The 23873-nt window shown below is 42.5% G+C and overlaps 1 protein-coding gene across 4 annotated transcripts in view; it reads right to left on the bottom strand.

The window, feature by feature from the left end:
• Positions 1-23873, bottom strand: part of NNT (nicotinamide nucleotide transhydrogenase) — a 149555-nt gene that overhangs the window by 83120 nt on the left and 42562 nt on the right. For all 4 annotated transcript variants that reach the window (XM_085845195.1, XM_085845186.1, XM_085845213.1 and 1 more), the window contains 4 exons: positions 20557-20802; positions 11805-12034; positions 9099-9319; positions 404-491 (listed from right to left, as the gene is read on the bottom strand). In XM_085845195.1, coding sequence (XP_085701321.1) covers positions 404-491; positions 9099-9319; positions 11805-12034; positions 20557-20764 — 747 coding nt within the window. In that variant the 5' untranslated portion in view covers positions 20765-20802. The remainder of the gene's footprint in view (positions 1-403; positions 492-9098; positions 9320-11804; positions 12035-20556; positions 20803-23873) is intronic.

Genomic DNA, 23873 nt, shown 5'->3' with positions numbered 1-23873 from the left:
ACTTGTGTTGTGTTTACAGCACCCCACGTGGCATTCCACAGAACTTTGAAAACTTATTTTGTGAAAAAGTATATGCTCATAGCATCCAACAAGTACAGAATGTATCTGGAGGTGTTTCACTTGAAGAATATAAAATGTAGTTACCACCCAAATTAAATTTGCAAATGCAGTTCCTGACATAACTATGTTTGTTGTTGCATACACCGGAAATAAAGCATCTCATGTCCACAAAGTTGAATCAACTCGGGACACGTCCGATTCACCAATTAACGTCTCCTTCCAAGGAAGAATAAAATGAAGCTCATCTACTGGGTGAGAGGATGGAGAAGGGAGGTGAGGGATTGGGGGGGGGGTGGGGTGGACAACAGAACAAATGAATCACATTCAGGTGTTTTTCTTGCACCTTAGCAGGAGGCACCTTCCCAGCAGCAGTGATCTGCCCCGTGAAGAATCTTCCAAAGTTATTTGCAGCGAGAACCACTGCCTTGTACCTACACAACACACAAAGCACAAATTCGGTAATTGAAGACGTCGTTTCATGCAAACTACAGTTTCTGTCTCAAAAGAAAAACATCAACAACTTGTTACACACCCTAATGGAGAAGACAATATACAATTGGAAAAATGTATTATTACCTCCACCAACATTATGTTTTATGTTTCTGTTGGTCTGTCTGTCTGTGTGTGTCTGTCTGTAAGCAGGATATCTCAAAAAGTTATGGATGGATTTGGACAAAAAAAAACAAACTTGGTGGACAGGTCGTTTGTGTGTCAACGAGGAATTGATTTGATTTTGGTGAAGATCTGGATTGGGATCATCTATCAGTGGGCCACAAAACAGAAAGAGTTCAACCTGGTTATAAATGTTATTCATGCCACACTTTCAGCATTGTGTGCTATGTCATCCGGTTAAATTAACGTAGCTTAAGTGGTCGCAGATTGGGAAGAAAGGTTATATACATGAAGATGCAAAGACCATGACACAGGTCGAGGCCATTTGGCCAATCAGACCTGTGCTTCATCCATGCCAGATCTAATCAATCTCTCCTGTGCATCGGTAAATCAATGATACCAACCCATTCTACCATTGATCCAACTTATTTAAGGGGAGGGAGGATTGACAGAACTAAATTAGGTCCTTCTGTGCTGCCTTTTGGGTAACAGCCGACCAATGACATGCAATCATTCCATCACAAGCAAACGCCATCTTCTAAGTATCCATACCACTCAACATCACCCCTCCCTCTGCTATTCAATTAACCTTTCTGAAATATTAAAAAGTCTTTCGACACACTCTGAATAGTGTCCCTTCAATTCAATGCACTGCACATTATTAATTAATCTTTCAAACTGTCCATGCCAATAAAATAAAAGTTTCAGATTGCTCCTTCGGCCACTCCAGCCACATCTTTGTCATTGGCGAACTGGCGACCATGCAGGTGGTATTTCATATGTAAAAACAGATAACTGGGGAGAGGAAAAACTAGACGTAAACAAAGGGTGATCCAGCTGCTTGAAGTCACAGTCGTAAATGGTGGTCTACGCAACACAGACCTTACACAAAGGCACATTGTTGTGAAGGAGCACACGTTCGGTCAACATCCCTCAGCATTTGTCATTGATGGCCTGCCACAATTTTTGCAACATGATGGCATACAATATTCCCGGGCAATTGTCGCTTGTGAGATGTGCAATCAAATCAGCAGGATTTCCTTAACAGCCAGAAAGATGGACCCCATGATTTTGTTAGCTGACGTTTAAGTGCAAAATGTATTGAATGGTATTGATCCCTTGTGCTTCCATTGAAAGGATTCCAATTTGGTTTCATTATTTCTGTGGTGAGACCACATTTCCTTAATAGTCATGAGATAAGTGATAAAGTGGGCTGGATCTGCAATGAACAGGCCAAGTCTTTGACAATACCTTGGACATGCCAACAGTTTGTGAATTGGTCACATTTGCCAGCTGTTCTGACTTGGAGTCATCTTCTTGGGTCTCCCATCCATGCTGGAAGTCAGTAGTCCATTTGGCTACTATAGAATATAAAGGGCTGGCAGGACAGTCTAAGAGGTTTGTGTACTGTCATCTGAGCTTTTTAGCTTAGGTTCGAATCTCGGCCCAGCTTTAAACTTCCTGGGTTTCAATAATAACGCTCTATGTGAAACTTTTTGCTTTTTTCCGTATGAAGGGCGAGGCATCAATGTGTATGCCGTCCATCAGAAGGATGGTAAGCCAGAGGACCCATTTTCCAGCACTGGTCATTGGTGGGCATTAAGCATCCCATGGTCTTTCACAAATAGTTCACGAGTTATTACCAGCAGCATGAACAAATAAAAAAATTCCTTCCCCGATTGACTGCTCGGAAGGCAAAGGCAAACGACTCAGCATAACCCTTGCCAAGACTGCTTCAGGAGCACATTTGCTCTGTCAGGACGATGACAAATACAGAGAAAGAGAACTAGAGGGGGAGCACTCGGTAGAGTGCAAAACCTCCGCCGCCAATACTGCTAGGTCACCTAAGTGAACCTGATATCCTATTTTGACGTCAACAATGCTCACAGAGTTATAGTTTGCAACTTTCCCTTTTAACTTTTACATACTCAATTCATTCGTCATAACTGGATTCCTTGAGACAGAAATTGATTTTATGTGGGTATATCCACCTGAAGTTCCAAAATCAGCCGCAATGATAATTTTGGCATGTTTTTTTGTTGTAAATCACTTATAACATGTAGAAATGCAAAAAAAAAAAATCGAAATTTTGTTGAAAAAAAATTTGCTAATTTTTTTTTTCTCCAACAATTTTTTTTCTGGGGGGGGGTTGGAAATCACTTAAAACATGTAGAAATGCAAAAAAAAAGAAATCAAAATTTTGTTGAAAAATGTTGCAAAAATTTTTTTCTCCAACAATTTTTTTTTGGAGGGGGGGGTTGAAAATTACTTAAAACATGTAGAAATGCAAAAAAAAAAAAAAATTAAAATATTTTTTCAAATTGGCCGCTATAGCGGCCATATTGGATTTTGGACCAAGTCCAAAATCTAATGGCATGATTCTTGGACCAGATCTAACCCTCCCACCAAGTTTCGTCGAAATCCGTCGAGGAGTTTTTCCGTAATACTGTTCACAAACAAACAAACAAACAAACAAACAGACAGAAAGGAGTGAAAACAGTAACCTCCATCCATCTTCGATGGCAGAGGTTAACAAACAAACAAACAAACAAGCAGAAAGGGGTGAAAACAGTAACCTCGATCCATCTTCGATGGCAGAGGTTAATAAGAGCACACAATGACTATCCAAGGCCACCATGCGATCGTGGACTTCTTTGGAGATGGCACCTTTTGTATGCCTTAACTAAAGTAGAAGGGCAGTATATGACATCATGACATCTCCAGATATGCCTCTGACCACATTATTACATCATTATACATACTTGTACAAAGTTTGATTGAAATACCTGAACTCAGATTCAAAATATTAAATAATTCTGTCTGCCAGACCATGCGTCCGATCAGGTTGAAATTTAAAACATATATATTCCGCATGACTACTAGAATGATCATAATTGTGATGTTTCACGTTGATTGATGAAGCGGTTTAAGAGAAATAATTTTAAGATTTCCGTTCAATCAAATACTGCTGCCACACCATGTGACCTATTAATTCTTCATGAACACCATGATATCCCCAAGGGTTGGGGAACATGTGTGGGAAATTTCCCCTCGATCTGTCAAGCCGTTCTGGAGAAGATTTTTAACGGTTTATTTTTCAAAACCTCATAGTTGCCAAACCATGTGACCTATGACGTCATACAGACACATGACAGAAGTAAAGAGACACCATTATTTTAAAATTATTTATTTATTTAACATTTGAAGTACATTTGATCCATTTTAATACATACACAAGTATTTTGTCGACTTGCCATTTACAGATTTCAACGCTTTTACTCTTTCAGGCAGAGAACTAATGAGTTCTGAAATTTTCTCTTGTGGGATTTCTGCCCAGGCTTCACACAAACTGGTTAGCAATTCTGCCCATGATGATGGTTTCCTGGACGATTTCCGCACAGCTCGATCCAATATGGCCCAGAGGTGTTCAATGGGATTCATGTCAGGATACTGACTTGGCCATAGAAGTCGCTTGATCACATTTCTGTCCTTCCATTCTTTGGCCTTTTTTGCAGTGTGGCATGGAGCAACATCTTCCATGAAGAGAGTGTTGTTTTTAACCATCTGACCAGTGGAGAAGACAGGGCGACGTCCATCCTCAAGGATATAAATGTGTATCGTAGAGTTGATGCCAACACATCCTTGGTGCGTCTCTTTCAACAAGCTCTGAACGACCAGTGCTCAAGATTGCTCCCAACACCATCACTGAAGAACCAACGTGTTTGACAGTGGCTGCAATCGGTTCAAAGAAAACTCTTGACTGGGAAGTCTCCAGACCCACACGCATCCACTGTCAAAAAATTGAGGAAATTGGGACTCATCTGAAAAAAAAAAAATCACCGTTTGTCAAAACTCTAAGTGAAGGGTCTGTTGGCCATCTCGTCAGCCCACTTCTTTCTCCTTTGAATGTTGACTGGTCAAAGGAGGTTTTCTCCAAGCTGCCCTCCCATTGTGACCGAGTTGATGAGGTACCACACGGCAGTTTTTGAGGTAACTTGGACCTCCTCTGCAACATCTGCTGCCTTGCAATGGGGAGTTTTCTCAATGGACCGCTTAACAGCTCGAAGACACCTTTCTGAGGGCCCAGATCGACCAGAACGGGAAGCTGTGGATTCCTTGCCTTTGCTGGTGAATTGCACAATTACCCGAATGACCGTAGAAAGCGGAATGCCAACGTTCTGAGCTATCTGACGCTGGCTGACTCCTCCTTTCAAATGGCCAACAATTCGTCCTCTATGAAAATCGGAAAGTTTGTGTGCTCCCTGGTTTCAAGGCATAGTTAATTGTCATACAAGACCGAGGAACTCGTTTCTGCAAAGAAATAGTCGAATATTAGTCCAAATCACTGAGTAAACCTGCGTTATACAGATGAAATGAAGAAATTTAAGGTGTCTATTTACTTCTGTCATCTCTGTAGGTGGATAACTTTTTGTTCCTTATGGATAGGCGTTCATACATGTAAAGTTTCTCATCGATCTGTTCAGTCGTTTGAGATTTTTGAAGGTTCTCAAATATATATATATATATATATATATATATATACATATATATATATATATATATATACACATATATATATATATATATACATATAAAAAATATATATATATATATATATATATATATATAAATATATATATATTGTTGCGAATTCGCGCCCGCCGGCGTGCGGACGGCCACGTAACTCGGATCGCGACACGTCGCCCACAGGACGGACAATTCAGTCGTGACCCTCTGGGAACTATCGCCCGGAGCCAGTCACGGGTGGGCCTTTCGACCTCACCACAATCGTGCTAATCAGCCACCCGCGTAGGATAGGGTTGTTCGCCAAACTCGACCTACCTAAGTACCCACGCGGATGGTAAACCGGGCGATCGCACCTCGCCGCAGGTCGACTCCGGACACGAGCCGCTTGGGCGGCCCGTTCCGTGCTATCGGGATAACCGAATGGTGTTATCACCGACCTGGACTGTTCAGATTAATTACCGGGCGTATTAAGCCCACTACGAACCCTTTCCGTGAAGCAGGATGGAGGGTCAAGAAAAGACGAAGCGAAATGGGAAAACAGTTCACGCAATGCACATTTATTATGCGACACACGGAAAGCACACATATACAGCCAAACAGTCAAAATGCACATGTAGCAGTTAAAACAAAAGAAACAATGACGCAGAGTTACTACCGAATACGCGTACACACGGCAACACTTATACAGTTCTACTTTACAGACGGCGCGCCGACAACATTCATTCGAAAGCAAAAGAAAAGGCCACCCTCATAGACAAGAGGGCTTTATGGTGTGGGACTTGGCAGACCGAACGAGTCCCACAAGACCGTTGCAGGTTACCTGCACCCTCGCGGTGCGATGGTGGGCGAGCTCTCTCTGGCGCTCCTTGTACGAACGCGCAGGTCCGCGCAACACAGCTGGCAGAGCGGCACCTCCAGTCCGCGTCTCCTCCGCGACGTCCGGACTCTCCACCGACTGCAAGCTCCAACGAGCGGGTCGCTCTGTGGACCGCTTCTCCAAGACCCAGACGGGCAGAAGACCATGAACCGCCGACTGACACTGACACTCTCACCGACCGCCCTGACCTGACCTCCTCTCAGCGGCGCCTCCGTGCGCCCTTTTATTTCCCCGGCACCCCTCCCCTCCCTTTGCGGCACGCGGGGGGGGGGCGGGGGGGGACATTCCACCAGAGAAATCAGGGTGGGAGTTGAGTTCCAACCATCATTCTTGTTTACCAGGGAAATCGGGGTGGGAGTTGTTGTTGTTCCCCTTTTGTGTTCGTGGAGATGTTGACGGTTGCTGGCGGAGTGGTGAGGATGGCGTGCTGGTTGAGAGGCAGGTGTGGTTGTGGTTGTTGTGAAGCGGCGTTGTGGTTGGTGGTTGTTGTGTGATGGTGGTTGAGACGTGGTTGGTTCAAAATAAAGATAGAACAGAAAAACGGCTATCTCAAAGTGTCGCAGCCCGAATGAATCACATAAATTCCATCGAGACAACGGACTTGGGGCTAACTACACATGTACTTAGAGATATCTCACCTACGGGCCCTTCATGGTGAAATGCGAATTTCCACAGCCATAACAATATCTATCTGCCGAACCAAATGATCGATGACGTCATCAATTTTTTTCTGTTGACCAATTTATCCCTAGATGACCCTCAAAATTTTCATGCCGATCAGGTATAGCGTTCTACGTATACAATTGTGATGTCATAACGAAGGCACCTATATCATAAAAAAAATACACTTATTCCCCATGAGGAGTACTTGACAGGTGCCAAGTTTAAATTTTCTTCCAGAGAGCAGTTTCAGAGATTGAGGTCCAACGTTCCTCCATTTTTTCTAACAGGGCTGCCACCACATAACCGTTGATGTCATAATTATCATTAAAATATTCTACATGAGTAGTCACATCTTTGGTGAAAATGTTGTGCCAATCCGACATGCGGTTCCAGAGAATGCAGACATGCATATACAGGACCCCGCTTTTCGCTTCGCGAGCACAGGCTAAAAGTATAATTTGACACAATTGAGTTGAAGGCTATGCCTTCGCTCACATTAGATGCCAACCCACTGCATGGTTGATCTCAATTAAAGGCCACATGACAGGGGGTGTGAGAGATAAAACAGAAATAAGGAAAAGAGAGAATAACAGATGCTTCTAACTCAAGTTACGGTCTGCAAAACAGTTTTGAAATGGCACATTACCTTTGACCTTTTGAATCCAAAATCGGATCTGTTCATCTTTGTATTACAGTCCATACTTGTGCCAAGTTTGGTCGAAACCCCTTCATATCAATGGTTCACAAATTATCGCGGCAACCAAAAAAAAACAACAATAGACACACAGATGGAGACACAGCTCAAAAACATAATGCTTCCAGCCATCGAATACGGAGGCATAAAAAAATTAACATCTCGATGCTCAGTTTTTGTAAGATCCAGAATGGTACAACATAACAGATCAAGCTTCTGATTTGTCACTGAAACAACAATGTTAAGTTAATTAAAGTAATGGAAAATAACAAACATACACGTACATTTATAATGAACAAAATACCACCGCTCTCAGACAAGTGCGAATGAATAACCCACTATTGAACTCCTTCAACACCCCTCACAACCAGAGCAAAGATTTCAAAGAGCTCATCAAAAATCAGCTTACCCTTCCACTTCCTACTTGACCCTTTATCACAAAATAAAAAGTTAAATTAAATACTCCTGATAGTATGGTGAAAATACATGGACTGCTGGATGAACACAATCGAGGGGAAAACGGAACACTTCCATTATTTTGGAAAGCCCCACCACAAAGCTACTCCCCAACCCCACCCGCACTCCACTCCCCTCCAGTCGCCAGCACCCTGGCCAAATTCAAAATTCACACTCTCACTTGCATGTGAAAGAAGGTATAGCATGTTTGCTGGCAGTGAATTATTTGAGGGTGCCCATTTTAAAAACGATGGATGTGGGAGACTTTTTGCTGTAATCTTCCTGAGTTCCAAAATTTTTGTTTCTTGCATCAACTCATGCAGGTGACAGTTTATTATATTCCTTTCACAGGTTTAAGCTGTTGCAATATGCTGTATGCCTGGTGTTGGCTTAATGGTTAGGGTGGTGGACTTGGGATCCTCGGATCCTGAGTTCAAATCCCGCTCGGCTGTTGATTCAATACCAAGTGGGGTTAACTCTGCCTGTCATCCTTCCGAGGTCGGCAAAATGAGTGCCAGCTTGCTGGTATCCTGTGTCGGAATAGCGACCCATCCAGGATTGTGCCCAATAACCAAAGAGACTGCTTAGGCAGCACTAACGCTCTGCACAGAGTATAGTCCCAATGGATGGATGGATGGATCGGTGGATGGATGGAATATGCTGTGGACTCTTCTTCACCTGTTGCAACTTGCATTTGTCAAAAGTTTCTACGGGACCTCAAAATTCTCCCTCGTGATTCAGAAAGAATTTCGGTGTCGTTGCGTTTCATACATCTCCACCTTTCTATTTTGGGTAAAACACTCACAAGTCATCTCGAGGAGTGTGTGGGATGTGGCATTCTGAAAGCCTTTTCAGATAAGCAATTACCTGATGAAGGCAGTGGTTAAAATGTTGTTGTTGTTTTTTTTTACAATGTACAGACAAAACTTCTGCTGATGATTACGTTCATAGCTACGTGAACCAGTGCAAGTAGATCAAAAACATTTTTGAGCCCTGACATACATTCGAGACCAAACAAAGTTGTAAGGTCACATCAGACATACTTTTGCATGAATCACAAGGACAAAAGTCGATGATGAACAAATCAACGCATTGTCCGTTGACAATGAGTAAATGTATCCCAGATCAGATGGGAATGGCAAACATGCAAAAATCTTAGGACTCCTCAATTATCCTGCCCAGACAATCTCTAACCTCTTTCGAGCTTACCCAGAAATATTAGCCATCGAGCTGAGTGCATCGTAACCCTGAGCAATTGTCACACGAGGGACCTGATCCATGGCGAGAACAGAGGCCTGGCGAGATGCCAGAATCTGCAATAGCGCATCATTCTGCGCCGGGTACAAAAAGCTCACGAGTGTGCCGTGCTTCTTCAACAACTCGGCCTCGTGCTTCACATCAGACTGCAATATCTCTGCAGGGGCTCTCACCTGCAACAATACGCACATCACATGTGTCGGGCTTCCACTGGCGTTTGCCATCAGAATCAAAATATATGAAATAAAACGATTTGCAAGCAAGAAGTTTGTCCATAATTACAACACACCGCGTAAAAAAAAAAAGACATAAATCAACTTTGCGATGTCGACCGATATGCCTCCACGCATATCAAGTGTTTGCTTACTCCAACTTTAACCTAAAACCTCAAGACCATTTAACTTCAATATCCAATCTGTGCATATATATTGTGGTACATGGACTTAATTTGGATCAAATGCCGCAGCCAATGGTATCACATTAGGAGATTGAATGTGACCTCTGACCCTTGACCTTTTAGCAATAAATAATCTATCAAGGATGGACGCACTGAAGGAGGTTGATACATACTTGCACCAAGTTTGATTTAAATCCCTTCAGCTGCTCTCAAGTATCGCATTTTTACCTGACATGGCCTCTGACCTTTGACCTCTGGCCCCCATAATCTAATCAGCTTATCTTGACATCATTATAAATACATATCTGTATCAAATTTGACTTGGATTCCTTCAGCCATTCTTAAGTTATTGCAGCAAGTGTGAGTTAATTAGCTTATTATTAAATAAAATAAATAAATAAATAAAAAGATTCATAATCAATAAATCAATTGCGCTTCTTACTCAATGTGCTCATGGAGAGAAAATAAAAGGACAGTACAGGTATTCTCTATTTATGATTTTTCAATTTAACGCCATTGACAAAGTAATGAAAACTTTTATATTCACTTTTCGTAATTTTCTCGTGTTTACGTTTTGTGACATGGTGTAATTTCCCCAAGCCACACCAAAACTTCCATGCTGCTCTCCCATGCTGCGCACTCCACCAAATAGGTTCACCGCACAGTTGGTCTGCACTCCCAAGGCAGCATCCGGTTCAGGACGCTTCATTCAGCCCCACTTGCTCGTTGTCTGTTGCACCGAGTGGTATTACTTGACCTTCGTTGCGTGCTTTTTCGTTAAATTCCCCAAAACCCTTCATCACGAGTTGAACACGACCAGCAATTACTCTAGCAGGTACTCCCACCAATATTAGAGGCTCGCAAAGCCTCTAATATTTAGTTTGGTAATGTTAGGATGACCAAAAATTACCGCTCAGAAACGCATCCTCAATTTATAACATTATTCATTTTGGAAAACAGCTTTTGATTTAGCAAGGGTTTTCAGGAATGCATCTCAAGCGTAAATAGGGGACCAAGTGTAACTCGTCTTTATGGTGGGTTCATTGTGCCGACCTCCGAAGGATAAGAGGGCGAATCAACTCACCTGGTGTGATTTTGACATGGGGGGTGGAGGGGGATTGAACTCATCACCTTAATGTCATTAAAGCCAACCGATTTAACCATTTTGATATAAAATATCACGGTGGATTTTGCCAGAGTATGTGAAGCATAAGCATTTAGCACAAATAAATACCTCAGTTGGTCCAACACAGGTTGAAGCACTCATTTCATGACTTCGCACACGCAAAGCGTAGAGATGGGGTTAAGGAATTGGTTCACTTTGTCTGTGGCTGAATGTAGACGTCAATTTATGATCGAGGATTGACTTAATTTCAATTGAATGTTATATTTTAAGTACTGCAGAACACAAATCGGAACATGAATCAGAACACGAACCTGCAGGTTAGCAGAAATTTGGATTGGGCAAACTATACAGAATCTCATCCCAAGCATGCATGCACTGAGAATAGTAAAGTAAAAAAAAATAATAATAAAAAAAACTGTCTGTCTGTCTGACGGTCAAACAAAATTGAAAATCATTCCAAACAGGAAACTTACTGTTTTTAGGAACGTCATAAAGGACACAAACAACAGGCACAAAGAACTAACGTAACGTGTTAAATAAGGTGGTAAGGACAACCTAAAACATCAATGGTGGTAAACGTCTGATCAATGTTTGTTTGGGATTTTTTTTTTTCTACAACCATTAAAATCTTCATTTTATTTCAATTAAATTACTTACTTGATTGAACACTGCAGAACATAAATCATCTTGTTAGCACTTTCAAAAACATTCTTTTTAGCAGTACTTGGACAACATTACGTCGTTTTACATCATCTTGACCAATAAAATTTGCCACTCGCGCTATCTGGAGGGGGAATATCGACACTCAGACAAAATGACGGCTCGTAGGAAATATAGATTGCGCTCGGAAACGCAATAAGCAAGAGTTTAAAAGACCCTTCCCATGTCTTTTATTCTTAAGATTGCATGGGGTAAGGTGTTCTTTGAACTGTCTTGTTTGTATGTTTTCTTGTTTGTAGCCATCATTGGAATTCATCTTTTTTTGAACCATGACGTTGGCACGTAAACCTCGAACAGAAAATGAACAAGTTAGCAAATAAATAAACTGCCATCTGGAACATCATTTAATTTTCGAAGCAATACATTCTGCCATGCTCATTTGGTAAGGACAACCTAAAACAGAAAGTTGTATTGCCTTCAGTACGATGTCTGCTCCAAAGGCATCATTTCTGCCAACGATAGTGGCGCCAGCATCGCGATACTGTGCGTCAGAGATCTTGGATGCCTCGCCAGCCCCAGCCTCCACATTCACGTGGAAGCCTTGCTTAATGAGAGACACGACGCCAGCAGGAGTGAGTGCCACACGCCGTTCTTCAGCATGGCTCTCCTGCGGTACACCTACAGTCAACTGGGCATATGGAATGCCTGTAGGTAAAAAAGGGAGAAATGGGAGCAGTGGGAAATGAAATGTTTTGAGGGCTTTCACCTTTGAGTGCAATTTCAGGTTTTATTATCAAGTACATGGTGGTACAGCTCTCATAAAGCTTACTGTGCACACCATTTCTGCTACCAGAACATTTTTGTCTTCAATTACCAATGCAATAGGGGGTCCGGGTGGAGGGGGGAGGACGGGGATCATGTGTACGTGCACACCATGCAGACGGCAGTTTGTTCATATCCTTATTGTTTAACGGCCACAATTATTCCCACGTTATCGCAGTGTTGACTGGGGGAACCAAGTCCTTCACGAATCGGCTGGCCAGGCATGACATTCGACTGAGATCAAGGCAGGAATTTGTAATTTGTTCAGAGTGCCGCTGATAGCTCACGTACTCTTTGTGAAGGACACCGTGGGATCTTTAAAGTCAACCAACTAATGCTGGCAGAAAGGATGCCAGTTAAACCTCCATCTGAGGAATGGCACAGACATTGATGAATCACCCTGCCTGTGAAACACCAGGATGACACCAAGATGATACCTGCATTAGGATTCAAACCCAGGCAAGACGGCTTGGAGGTGAGTGTACAGAGCTCAAGGCCATCCTGCCAGCCCCCATGTTAATATCATTATCATTGGATGGAATTTACTGATGAATTTGTGGTGAAAATAACTTTGACGAAAAATATAACTTGGATGACAGAGGCTGGAGCCAGGATTGGAGAAATATATACAGTATCAACCACCTAAAGGGGCTGTCACACCTTGACGTTTTAGCCAGCGTATGGCAAGGTGTCAAAATGTTTGTAAAACGCTGGCGTACGCTGAACTATTGATGTTTTTTTTTAAGTTTTGGGCGTATAATAACGTGTTGGACGTATGCATAACGTATTAGTAACGTACACAGAACGTTTTAATCACATATAGATAACTTATACCAACGAATGCTGAGCGTGTTGTCGGCATTCACAACTTCTGCATAGCGCGGCAGCGTATCGCCGACGATCACGTGGCGTAGGTTATTCATAGGCTGCGGCTCGACGATTCAAATCATAACCGCACTAGACATCGAAGTGTGATGCCGCTGTCACACCTTGACGTTTTAGCCAGCGTATGCCGACGTATGAAAAATTTGCCGAACCAAGCTGGCACACATCGAATACATTATGGGTAAGTTTTGTATACGTTAAGAGCATGCTGGCATATGTTGTAGTTCGGTGGCATACGTCGTAGTACGCTGGCATACGTCATTGTACGCCGAGTACGTTGAGAAATTTTCAGCATGTTGAAAATTTCTCGACGTACGACACACATTCCGCATACGCTGGCATAAGTTGTAGGCACGCTACGTGATCGTTGGCACACGTCGACATACTTTACTCATAAGTCGAAACACGTCAAGGTAATGGTTAGAGTCAGTGTTCCAGACTCCCTGGTTTTTTTTTTTCTTCGGTATGACGGTTATGATTTAAATCGTTGAGCGGCAGCCTTTTAATTATATTATATTATAACCGCACTGGAAATCGAAGTGTCAACATGACCGTCATACCGAAGAAAAAATAAATAAATAAAAACCAGGGAGTCTGGAACACTGACGCTAATAACCATTACCTTGACGTGTTTCGACTTACGAGTACCTTACAAGTAACGTGTGTTGACTTGTGTCAACGATCGCGTAACGTGCCTACAACACGTTACTCATAGGTTATAAATAAGTTTCGGGTATGCTAAACATTACCTCGATGTGTTTCGACTTATGAGTAACTTACAAGTAACGTGTGTCGACGTGTGTCAATGATCGCGTAACGTGCCTACAACACGTTACTCATAGGTTAGAAATAAGTTTCGGGAACGCTAAACATTACCTCGATGTGTTTCAACTTATGAGTAACTTACAAGTAACGTGTGTCGACGTGTGTCAACGATCGCATAACGTGCCTACAACCTATGCCAGCATTATGCGGAGCATGTGAGTCATACGCTGGCATACGTCGGGAAATTTCAAGCATGGAAAATTTGTCTAACAGCTCGGCGAACTACGACGTATGCCAGCATACTACGACGTATGCCAGCGTTCTCTTAACGTATACAAACTTACCCATAACGTATTCGACGTGTGCCAGCGGTTTAACCCAATTTTGCATACGTCAGGCATACGTTGGCTAAATCGTCAAGGTGTGACAGGTCCGTAAAGTATGCTGATGATACCACTTGGTTGGTAGAAATTAAAGAGGACTTGATGAAACTGCTGCAGACAATGAAGGAGAAAAGTGAAAAGCTGGTCTTTATTTAAACCTAAAAAAAACAAGATTAAAATCTTGCCAAATGGGAAGATAGACATGTTCAGAAGGGGTGTGTTCCATTCCAATCAGCTTGTAGAGTGCTCGCCAAGTGGCTCACTTGACTTTAAGTACTCAAGCAAGCACTCTGACAAAACGGTTGATAAAGAATGGCTGCCTTGGCAAGCAAAAGCAAGCTGATTGACAATGGAATCCCCAATGGATGGGGTAAAGGCTGCAACCCCACCCCATCTCTCTCCCATCCATAGATCTCCTCATGTCTCTGTTCTACACCATTTTCCCTTTCCTCTCCTGCCCCCTTGTCTCCTGCCCCCCCCCTGTACGTTCTGTGTGTTAACTCTTATACGAGCCTCAACAGTGTATACAAAAAAATAATAATAATAAAGCTGTCTGCCAGAGCTTCAGAAAGCAGTGCAGGATAGGGATGTTTGGAGACATCTGATCATGAATGTCACCAGAAATTGGGCATGATTTGACGGAACTAGATAACTGGTCATAATAGTACCGATACCTGTGTGAACTAGCGACTGTAAGCCAATACACCACCCATGCATAAGTACGTCAAATTTTCTTTAAATTTCCCTCTGGTGGGTATCAAAATGCTAACCAACATTAGGAATATGGTTATGCATCAAATAAAGGTCAGAATTGGGCCGTAAGGCTGTCGGTGGCAATATTGCACATCACACTTGAGACCATGGCCAGGAGAAATCACCTATGAGGCCGCAAGATATGTTATAAACAATCCATACAGCACAGTCCACAAATAATGTGATGGCAAAAATAAATAAACAAATAAATAATAAATAAATCGGACAGGCAGTGGGATTCATATTTCATGCATAAAGACTTGTGAAAGCAGCTTTGTTAGCTAAAGATCATTGCTGCTTACCTAGAGGCCTAGCAAGTTGAGATGGCTCTGATCGGTTCGTCTGAAGGAGATGCGATAAGTATAGAATGCCTAAAGCACATCGAGTTTCCTCCAAACTACTTCCAGTTTCATAGCGACTTTAAAGATATCACTTACGTTGGACAGAATTGACTGAAACGTTTGTGGTTACGATATTTTTTTACGCCCGGAAGGTGTGCCCCATGAAACGCCATGATAACCTATTTTTCACCTCAACCCTGAGTTTGTTCAAAGCACAAATCGCCCTTGTGAAGGGGGGGGGGGGAGTTGAATCGCAACAACCTCCGTCGTGTGACCGTTAGTCCCCGTCAAATTTGGCTGCGATTGGATAAGTAACGACCGAATGTATCATGGTCAAAAAAAACAGTCAGAGACACCAAACTACGTATTTTAGTATGACAGATTGATAAGATTAAATTGTAAATTAATAATAAAATTAACAAACAAATAAACATCACAACTTTTCTATTCATAGAGTGGAACAAAATAGTTTTATCCCGAAACGTTTCATCAAAAGTAGTCTAAATAAGGCCATCAGTGCGACACATATACTTCCATTTTTAGTATCAAGTTTGCATCTCCTTGTTCTTCTTAAGTAGGCTCTTTCGTCAAATTCAGATGATATTGATCCTCAGCTTCCAGTTCTCTCCATCAAGCATTATGTGCAGTTCCTCTGTACCCAGGCCCGTATCCTTCTTCAACATGTTGATGAGAGAGTGGGTCTGCCCCATTTCAGCCCTCCATGTTTAGGTGTCCATAATATAAGATTGGAAACAGGTTCGTTTTTTCATGGCAGTAGCAGTGCTAAGCAATCCTGAGATGTCTCCTTCTAATTTTAACCAACAGCCTTGAAAGACAACCATGGAGCTCTTTATTTGTTCTATGTTCAGACCAATGGACATTGAAAACTCAATGAAGAAGTCAAGTACAGCATCCATCAAGTCCCTTCTCGTGGGTCGCAATCAGGGCCCAGGCAAAAATGCTAGTTAGAAATATAGTATATGAGAGTTGTTCTCTCATATACTACAGTAGTCTGCAGAGAATTACTACAAGAAAAGAATGTTATTTTTGCCTGCAGGTCGATGCTTCACTTCCATAAAACAAGACAGACGCAAATGTTGCCATAAATAGTCGTTCCCTTGATACGCCGAGAGTGTGTTGACTTCCATGTTCTTGAAAGTTTGTTTTAAGCTCTCCATATGACAGCTTTCCTTTGTTTGATATCCTGAACAGTTGTGTAAAACCAGGAACCAAGATACTGGAAAGTCATTGACCGTCTAAAGTTTTATTCTATTATTTGAAATGATTGAGACTTCTCGAGACTGACTGAATGCCATCACTTTCGTTTTATTAGCATGAATTGGTAGCCCTAGCCTACAGGTGCTTTTTTCGATTATCTCAAGAAGTTCTTGCATTTGCTCAATTTCTTATGACAATAAGGCTATGACATCAGCAAAGTTGAGATCAGGAAGAACCTCTGGTTTGACGCTTGTACTTTATCTTTGCTCTAATTGAAACCCCAATTCCTCTGCCTTGCCATTGATAGCATTTCTGAGTCCGTAATGAAGCACTATGACAAACAGGTAAGAGGCAAGGGGGTCTCCCTGTAGTACTCTGGCTAAGATTTCAGGAAGTTGAGTTTTTCCATCAGGTGAGAGTATCTTGGCATATAGAGTGCCTATAGAAAGTCTACACCCCCTTTCAAAATTTTCACCTTTTGTTCCGTTATAGCCTGGAATTACATTTCATTAAATCAGACTTTTCCACCTTTATTTACACATTGTAACCCACAATTTCCAAGTGAAAAACAAATTCTACAAATTTCAGAAAATCAATTAAAAATACAAAACTAGAATATCTTGGTTGGATAAGAGTCCACCCCCCACCCCCCACCCCCCTCCCTTGGGTTAATACTTGGTGGAAGCACCTTTGACTTGGGATGAAAAGGAGGAATTGTATATAGTGGAATTTGTTGGAGATAAAACAGTGTGTATGTATATATATATATATATATATATATATATATATATATATATATATATATATATATATATATATATATATATATATATATATATATATATATATATATATATATATATACACACACACACGAGGGAGTGACTCGACCATTAGGGCAGAGCACTCTCCGGGTTCCTCAAATGCAAATTGTTGTGCCTGGGGTGTGTTTTCCGTGCGCACGTATTGAAAGATAATAAACAATTTTCTCTCAAGTACATAGACGTCTTCATGCCTCAGTAAAGGGTGATCGACGCCTCAACACTCTTTCATTCCTCTTTTCCCCCGCCTTTGGAATAGACTCCCTCACTCTGTTCAATCCCATTTTTCCCTCCAGGCCTTCAAAACAGCTGTTCACCACCACCTCTTATCGTCCCCCATCCAAATCCTTGATCTTTTCTACCCCCGTTAATTCACCCCAAACCCACCTCCTTCAAATTCCCTGTTTTCCTTCCTGAAAGTCCCTGTAATGTCCATATTGTATAACCCATGTTCCCCGCCCCATCCATCTCCCTTCCACAGATCTCCTAATGCCTCTGTTCCCCACTGTTTTGTCCTTCCCACTCCCGCCCCTCTTGTCTCATGCCCGCCTCACTGTGCGTTAGCTCTCATGCGAGCCTCGACAAGGTATACAAAAAAAAAAAAAAACACACTGGGGATTGCTGAAATATGCAACAATTCTTTTGGATTTGACCCCCGGTTGATGCCCGAGGAAAGAGGAACTTAGGATCGATTACAGGGGTCAAAACTTAGGTTTTTATTTATTTATTTCTAATCAGATTTTTTTTTTTAAACAAAAATTTGATTTGGGTCATTTATGGTTGAACTTTTTGCCATCTTTCAACTCTGCTTTCAGTGGGAAGTGTGGGGATTTGCGATGGCGCGCCATCGATTTCGCTCTCGTTCAAGGGTCCTCAAGAAGCGGACCGAGGTCCACGTCTAGATCACAAGCATCATCAGTCCAGACCGGAGCTAATCCTAAGCTCCTGTCAATGGACTGACCACGTGGTGTGAATTTAGCTGCCAAATTATTTCTGAGTTAATCCCGTCTCATGTTCTTCCATTCTATCTGCCCCTAATTATGTATTCATGGCTTCTGGCATTATCCATTCAGACCAACTTGATAAATGATAAACACAGGAGGGATTAATGCAGGAGGTGATGAACATGTAATTAACGTAGCTGGCTTGATGGTATTTATATGAAGGAAAATATTTTCTCTGATCATGTCTCGTTTCCAATTCATTGTGAAAAGTAACCTTGCTTGATAGATTCGATTTTATTGTCATTGATATTTGATAGCGACACTGCTTTTTGATTTTTTTTTAACCTGTTTTTTGGATTCTACGTTGGACCAATTTCATCCATATTTTATATAATCGATACCATTTAATACGACTTGTTCTTTGACTTTATATTTGCAAATACATGGCCCTCTTTCTGTAGGAACCTAGTTCACAATTAGTGAAACGGGCCAATTGCACCGACTGTTTCTGAAACATGCCACTCTGTGAAGCTACATTTATAAAAATTTTGAACTTTCTTATTAACCCTTTCATAGCTATTGGCTTCATCTGATGCCTGGCTTTGCAAGCTGCTTCAAACATAATTTGTCATATTATTGCGTGCCTAAATTTCAAATATTTTTGCCATGCAAATACTCTACCACCCTCTGCCCTCACCCATGCTAATCTTGGTCAGTACCCATCTTATCACGATGGACAGTAGTCACAGTTCTACAAAAGTAGTCACAGTTCTCTGTGACCTTGGCGAACTGCTAATTTGACCTTGGCGAATCAAATGACGCCATGGTATTGTGCGCCTATTATTAGCCCCCAATGGACCTCGTCCGAAACGGGGGATTATGGATTTGGTGTCGTTTTTTGTGGCCGTGCGTGCGTGCATCCGCAACCATATCTCGGACATGGATGGACCAATTTTATTCGGACTTGACACAAAGACAGCGCATGATGGTACACATGTGCACATTGTTTTGTTTCGTGATGCAATCAAAGTTGGCCGACTGGCAGCCATTTTAGTTGTAAAAAAAACAAAAAACGGTGTCGAACACATCCTCAACCATTTCTGACATGCATTTACCAATGTTGTTGAAACTTGGCACAGATAATGAATGATTGCTTACATATGCACGTTTTTTTTTTTAAGGATCAGATCCAAGATGGCCGACTGGCTGCCATTTTGTGACGTTAATGTGTCCCCAACCGTTTCTCAGACATGCAGTGTGATTTTGTTCAAACTTGGCACAAGCACAGCAAATAATGGCATACATGTGCATCTCACTTTATTTTGTGATCTAATCAAAGATGGCTGACTAGTAGACTGGTGGCCATTTTAGTGGTACATAAATAATGGCGAGCCCTTATAACTCCAGACAGCAAAATTACTAAAACAACGGGGACTATGACATTTTATGCCTTTTTTACTCGTTTCAAATATTTTTGGCACGCACGTAATCTGCCTACCTCCTCCCCATCTCTGCCGCCCACAGGCATGTTCCTCAGTGCTCATCTATTCACAAAGGAGGATAGACGTGCATCTGCATCATTTTATCTCTACTTGTAGGCCAGATGGTGAGGTGACATAGCAACAGTAGGGTACTGTTGTCCATCAATTTTATTCAGTTGTTGCTGCAATACTCATGCTCAATGACTCTAATTGCCTGATAAGAATGTGAGAGGGAATGGGGGTGCAAATAGATAAACTTTTATGCAAGAACATTTTAAGGTGTGGTGTCCACAGAACTTGTTACCTCCACCACCGAAGGTGGATGAAGGTTATGTTTTAAAAAGTCTTTGATTGCATGGCCCACGAGGTGCAAAGGAATTATGGTTCTGGCTCACAATCAAAAATATTTGGAGACACCTGCTCTAGTTGATGCTATTTTGATTCCATTTTGGCAACACAAGAGTTTTCTCCCTATTTTTCCATGTTCAAAACCCACTCTGTCCTTGCGGCTTTGAGAGTGTAAATTATCATAGGATCTCGAAAGACAATAAGTCAACTGAGGTGTGGGCCCTCAAGGAAAGAGAATATCAGGGGCTTTAAACCCTGGTGCTGCTTGTTATATATAGTCATCTAGTAATCACTGCAGTCACAACTCCTGCAGCATGATTTGCTATAAAGTTTCCCTTCTTTTAGCCTTTGATTCAATAAATTTACCACTGCAGCACAAAGGAAAGGATGTTATATATACATACATATAATATAATATTGTGACTGACAACGTAACATTGCTTGGATATCACAAATATTGACTCACCTTGTTTTGCTACGACCTTGTCCCACACACAGGAGGCTGTGCGAAGAGACCGTGCTGCCACAACATTTGTACTTTTTGGCTGCAAAGATGCGGCTAGCCTCAGGTACGAACATCGGAATGGACGGGATAAGCGGCAAAGTCCCATGTGGGCCTGACCATGACGACACGATGACAGGATAACAGTGGAAGCACGAGGCAAAGAAGCCATTACCAAAGCAATGGCAGGTCTTGGACCTGACCGTCAGGCTGTGAAAGTAGAATGGAGAGAAAGAAAGAAAAAACAGGATTTAAATATTTCAAGTTTCTCTTTACCCGTTTCGAAATAATGAGTGGGACAAATGCAAGCATAGTTAAAGGCAAACCATGAACCTAAAAAACAATGTTAAAACAAAGTAAACAAGATAAAGAGCAATCAGAGTTTACACTCTTGCGAAGACTTGTTTTGTGTGGTGTATTTTGTGTGGCGTTTGTGTACAGGCGTGTTACGTAATTAATGAGACATAATTAGAACTACCACTTTATAAATGCTGGCAGTGATGACCGGGTACCAAGACGTCCTGCTGTGATCGGACACCTAAGCTGACCCTTTACATTATTATTCAATTTCATTCAGAATGGGATTGAAATAAATTCAATTCAAATCAAATGGAAGATCAAAGAGGGACAGTCCTGCATTGGAGTAATCAGAAGGAACCCAAACAAGTAAAAAGCAAAGATGAAGTCATCAGGAGCAACCTGGATAGGATTGGCAATTCAGCTTCTACTCCTCTACCCTGAAATCCATCCAGGCACAGCCAAGTGAGAATTACTCAAAAATAACAATGATAATAATAATAATAATAATGAAATTTTTTTTTAAAGAACCCAGATCAAAAAATTAAATAATTCTGGCTGCCAGACCATATGTCCAATCACGTTGACATTTAACACATGCATTCTCCATCACGACGAGATCATAATTGTGAAGTTTCACGTCAATTGATGAAGCGGTTCCAGAGAAAACATTTTTTTATTTTTCTTAAATCCAATATGGCTGCCAAACCATAGGAGCTATCAATTATTCCTCAACAAACTTGTACACCCATGCCTTGGGGAACATTTGTGTGTAGCTTCCCCTCGATCTGTCCAGCCGTTCTGGAGAAGATTTTTATAGGTTTTAGGGCAATTCCAATATGGCTGCCAAACCATGTGACCTATGACACCATATGTGTGCACCTTTTGTTACTCATGGATAGGTGATCACACGTGTAAAGTTTCTCCTTGATCTGCTCAGCCATTTCAGAGAAGAAGATTTTTGAAGGTTTTTGTTTTTTAACAATATGGCTGCCGAATCACACGACTGATGACATCATCAAATTTGTGCTGTGGACCATTTTATCCCCAGATGACCCTCAAAAATGTTCATACTGATCAGATGTAGCGTTCTGCATATGCAATTATGACGTCACAACGAAGGCACCTATGGCGTCATGAAACATCACACTTATTCCCCATGAGGAGCACTTGCCGTGTGCCAAGTTTCAATTTTTTCCCTGGTGTAATTTCAGAGATAGTGGTCCAAAGTTTTTCTTTTTCCAACATGGCTGTCACAACACGTGACCTAAGACGTCACATTATGATTAAAACATTCGATCAGAGTATTCGCACCTATGGTGAAAATTGTCTCAATACGACAGGCAGTTGCAGAGAAAAACACGAACGTTCTGTGGCGACAAACAAACAGACAGACAGACAGAAGGACCCAAACGCAATACCCTCTCCTTCGGCGACGGAAATGACGTATAAATGATAAATGAGGCCTGTTGTGCATGCGCGCTTGCCTTTATATATTGTTACGGCTGTGGAAATTCGCAAACCACCATTCAGGTCCCATAGGTGAGATAACTCTAAGTACATGTGTAGTTTGCCCCAAACCCGTTGTTTAGAGGGAATTTATGTGATTCATTCGGGCTGCGACGCTTTGAGTTAGGCGTTTTTCTGTTCTATCTTTATTTTGAATCAACCGCCATAACCATCAAACCACCACCGATAAACCCTCCACTACCCTCACCTCTTTCTCCTTCTATGGCCATTCCCACATCACCTGTGAACACTGAGCATCGGGCTGTCTTGGGCTCGTTCAAGCGAAACGCACTGAGCTGCGAGTGCAAATAGCGGCCTTTCCGACGGAAAATTCGGATCAGGAATTCTACACGCCCACTTCTGATCCGCCCAATCAGCAAGCACGGAGCGGCTTGGCCCCGCCTCCAGGCACGTCCGTGTGAAATCGAAATATGCAAATTCTAGGATCAGGGGAGGTTCACACCCACTTTTCCTCCGTCCAATGGGCGAGCGTGGCTCCGCCCCCGAGCTCATCCTGATCCGGAAATTTGCATATGGGTTCTCCTGCCGGCCTATAAAGCGCCGAGCGCAAGGCGAATCGTGGCAGAAAGTTTTGGCAGAAGCAGAGAGTTTTGGCCGTCAAATTGGGTTGGAGAGCGGAGTGGAGTCGGGAGGCGAAGGCGTCAAGGTGGTTTCTGCCGTCGGCTGAGGAGAATTGTGGGAGGAGGCCAAGGAGCTCGGGTCCGAGGCGGGGAAGACAGCGGTCGGCGACGAGGTCGCGGTGGGATCGCTAGTCGCGGGACCCAAGCCAGCCAGCCATTCTCCTCCCCCAGGGCATCAACAATTTCCCCCTTTCCCCCGCGCTGAGATACTGCAAAAAGGATACTGCATTCAACCCCGTTCCCACCCCACTCAAAGCGGTGCCAACGAAACCCGCGAAGGAGCACGAAGTCGGGGCACCACCGGGCAGCCACAGTTGCGACTCGTCACGAGGACGCGGGTAGGACCCACCCGGTCTCGCGGACCTGACCGCTCCTTCAGGTCCCGCGCACACATTGGCCTACGGGCCCGTCTGCCCCCTTGCCTATGAGGGTGGCTTCTTTCCTTTGCTTTTGAGTAAATGTGTGTCGGCGCCGTCTGTGAAGTAAAACTGTATAAGTGTTGCCGTGTGTTCGCGTATTCGGTCGTAGCTCTGCATTGTTGTTTTTGTTTTAAATTAATATATATGCATTCTGACTGTTTGACTGTATATGTGTGCTTTTCGTGGGCTGGGTAATAAATGTGTATTATGTTGAATTGTTCCCCGTTTCGCTGCGTCCTTTCCTTCGTTTGACTCTCCATCCTGCTTCATGTAAAGGGTTCGTAGTGGGCTTAATACGCCCGATAATTAATCGGAACCGTCGAGGCCGACGATAACACCGCTCGGTTATCCCGATTGCACGGAACGGACCACTTAGGCGGTTCGTGTCCGGAGTCGGCCTGCGGCGAGGTACGAT

This window comes from Eptatretus burgeri, chromosome 1 (assembly GCF_056783735.1).
Source record: "Eptatretus burgeri isolate ZD-2024b chromosome 1, Ebu_testis_v1, whole genome shotgun sequence".
NCBI classification, from domain to species: domain Eukaryota; kingdom Metazoa; phylum Chordata; class Myxini; order Myxiniformes; family Myxinidae; genus Eptatretus; species Eptatretus burgeri.
Note: the sequence above shows the minus strand (reverse complement) of the source record. Positions and strands in the feature narration are given on the sequence as shown.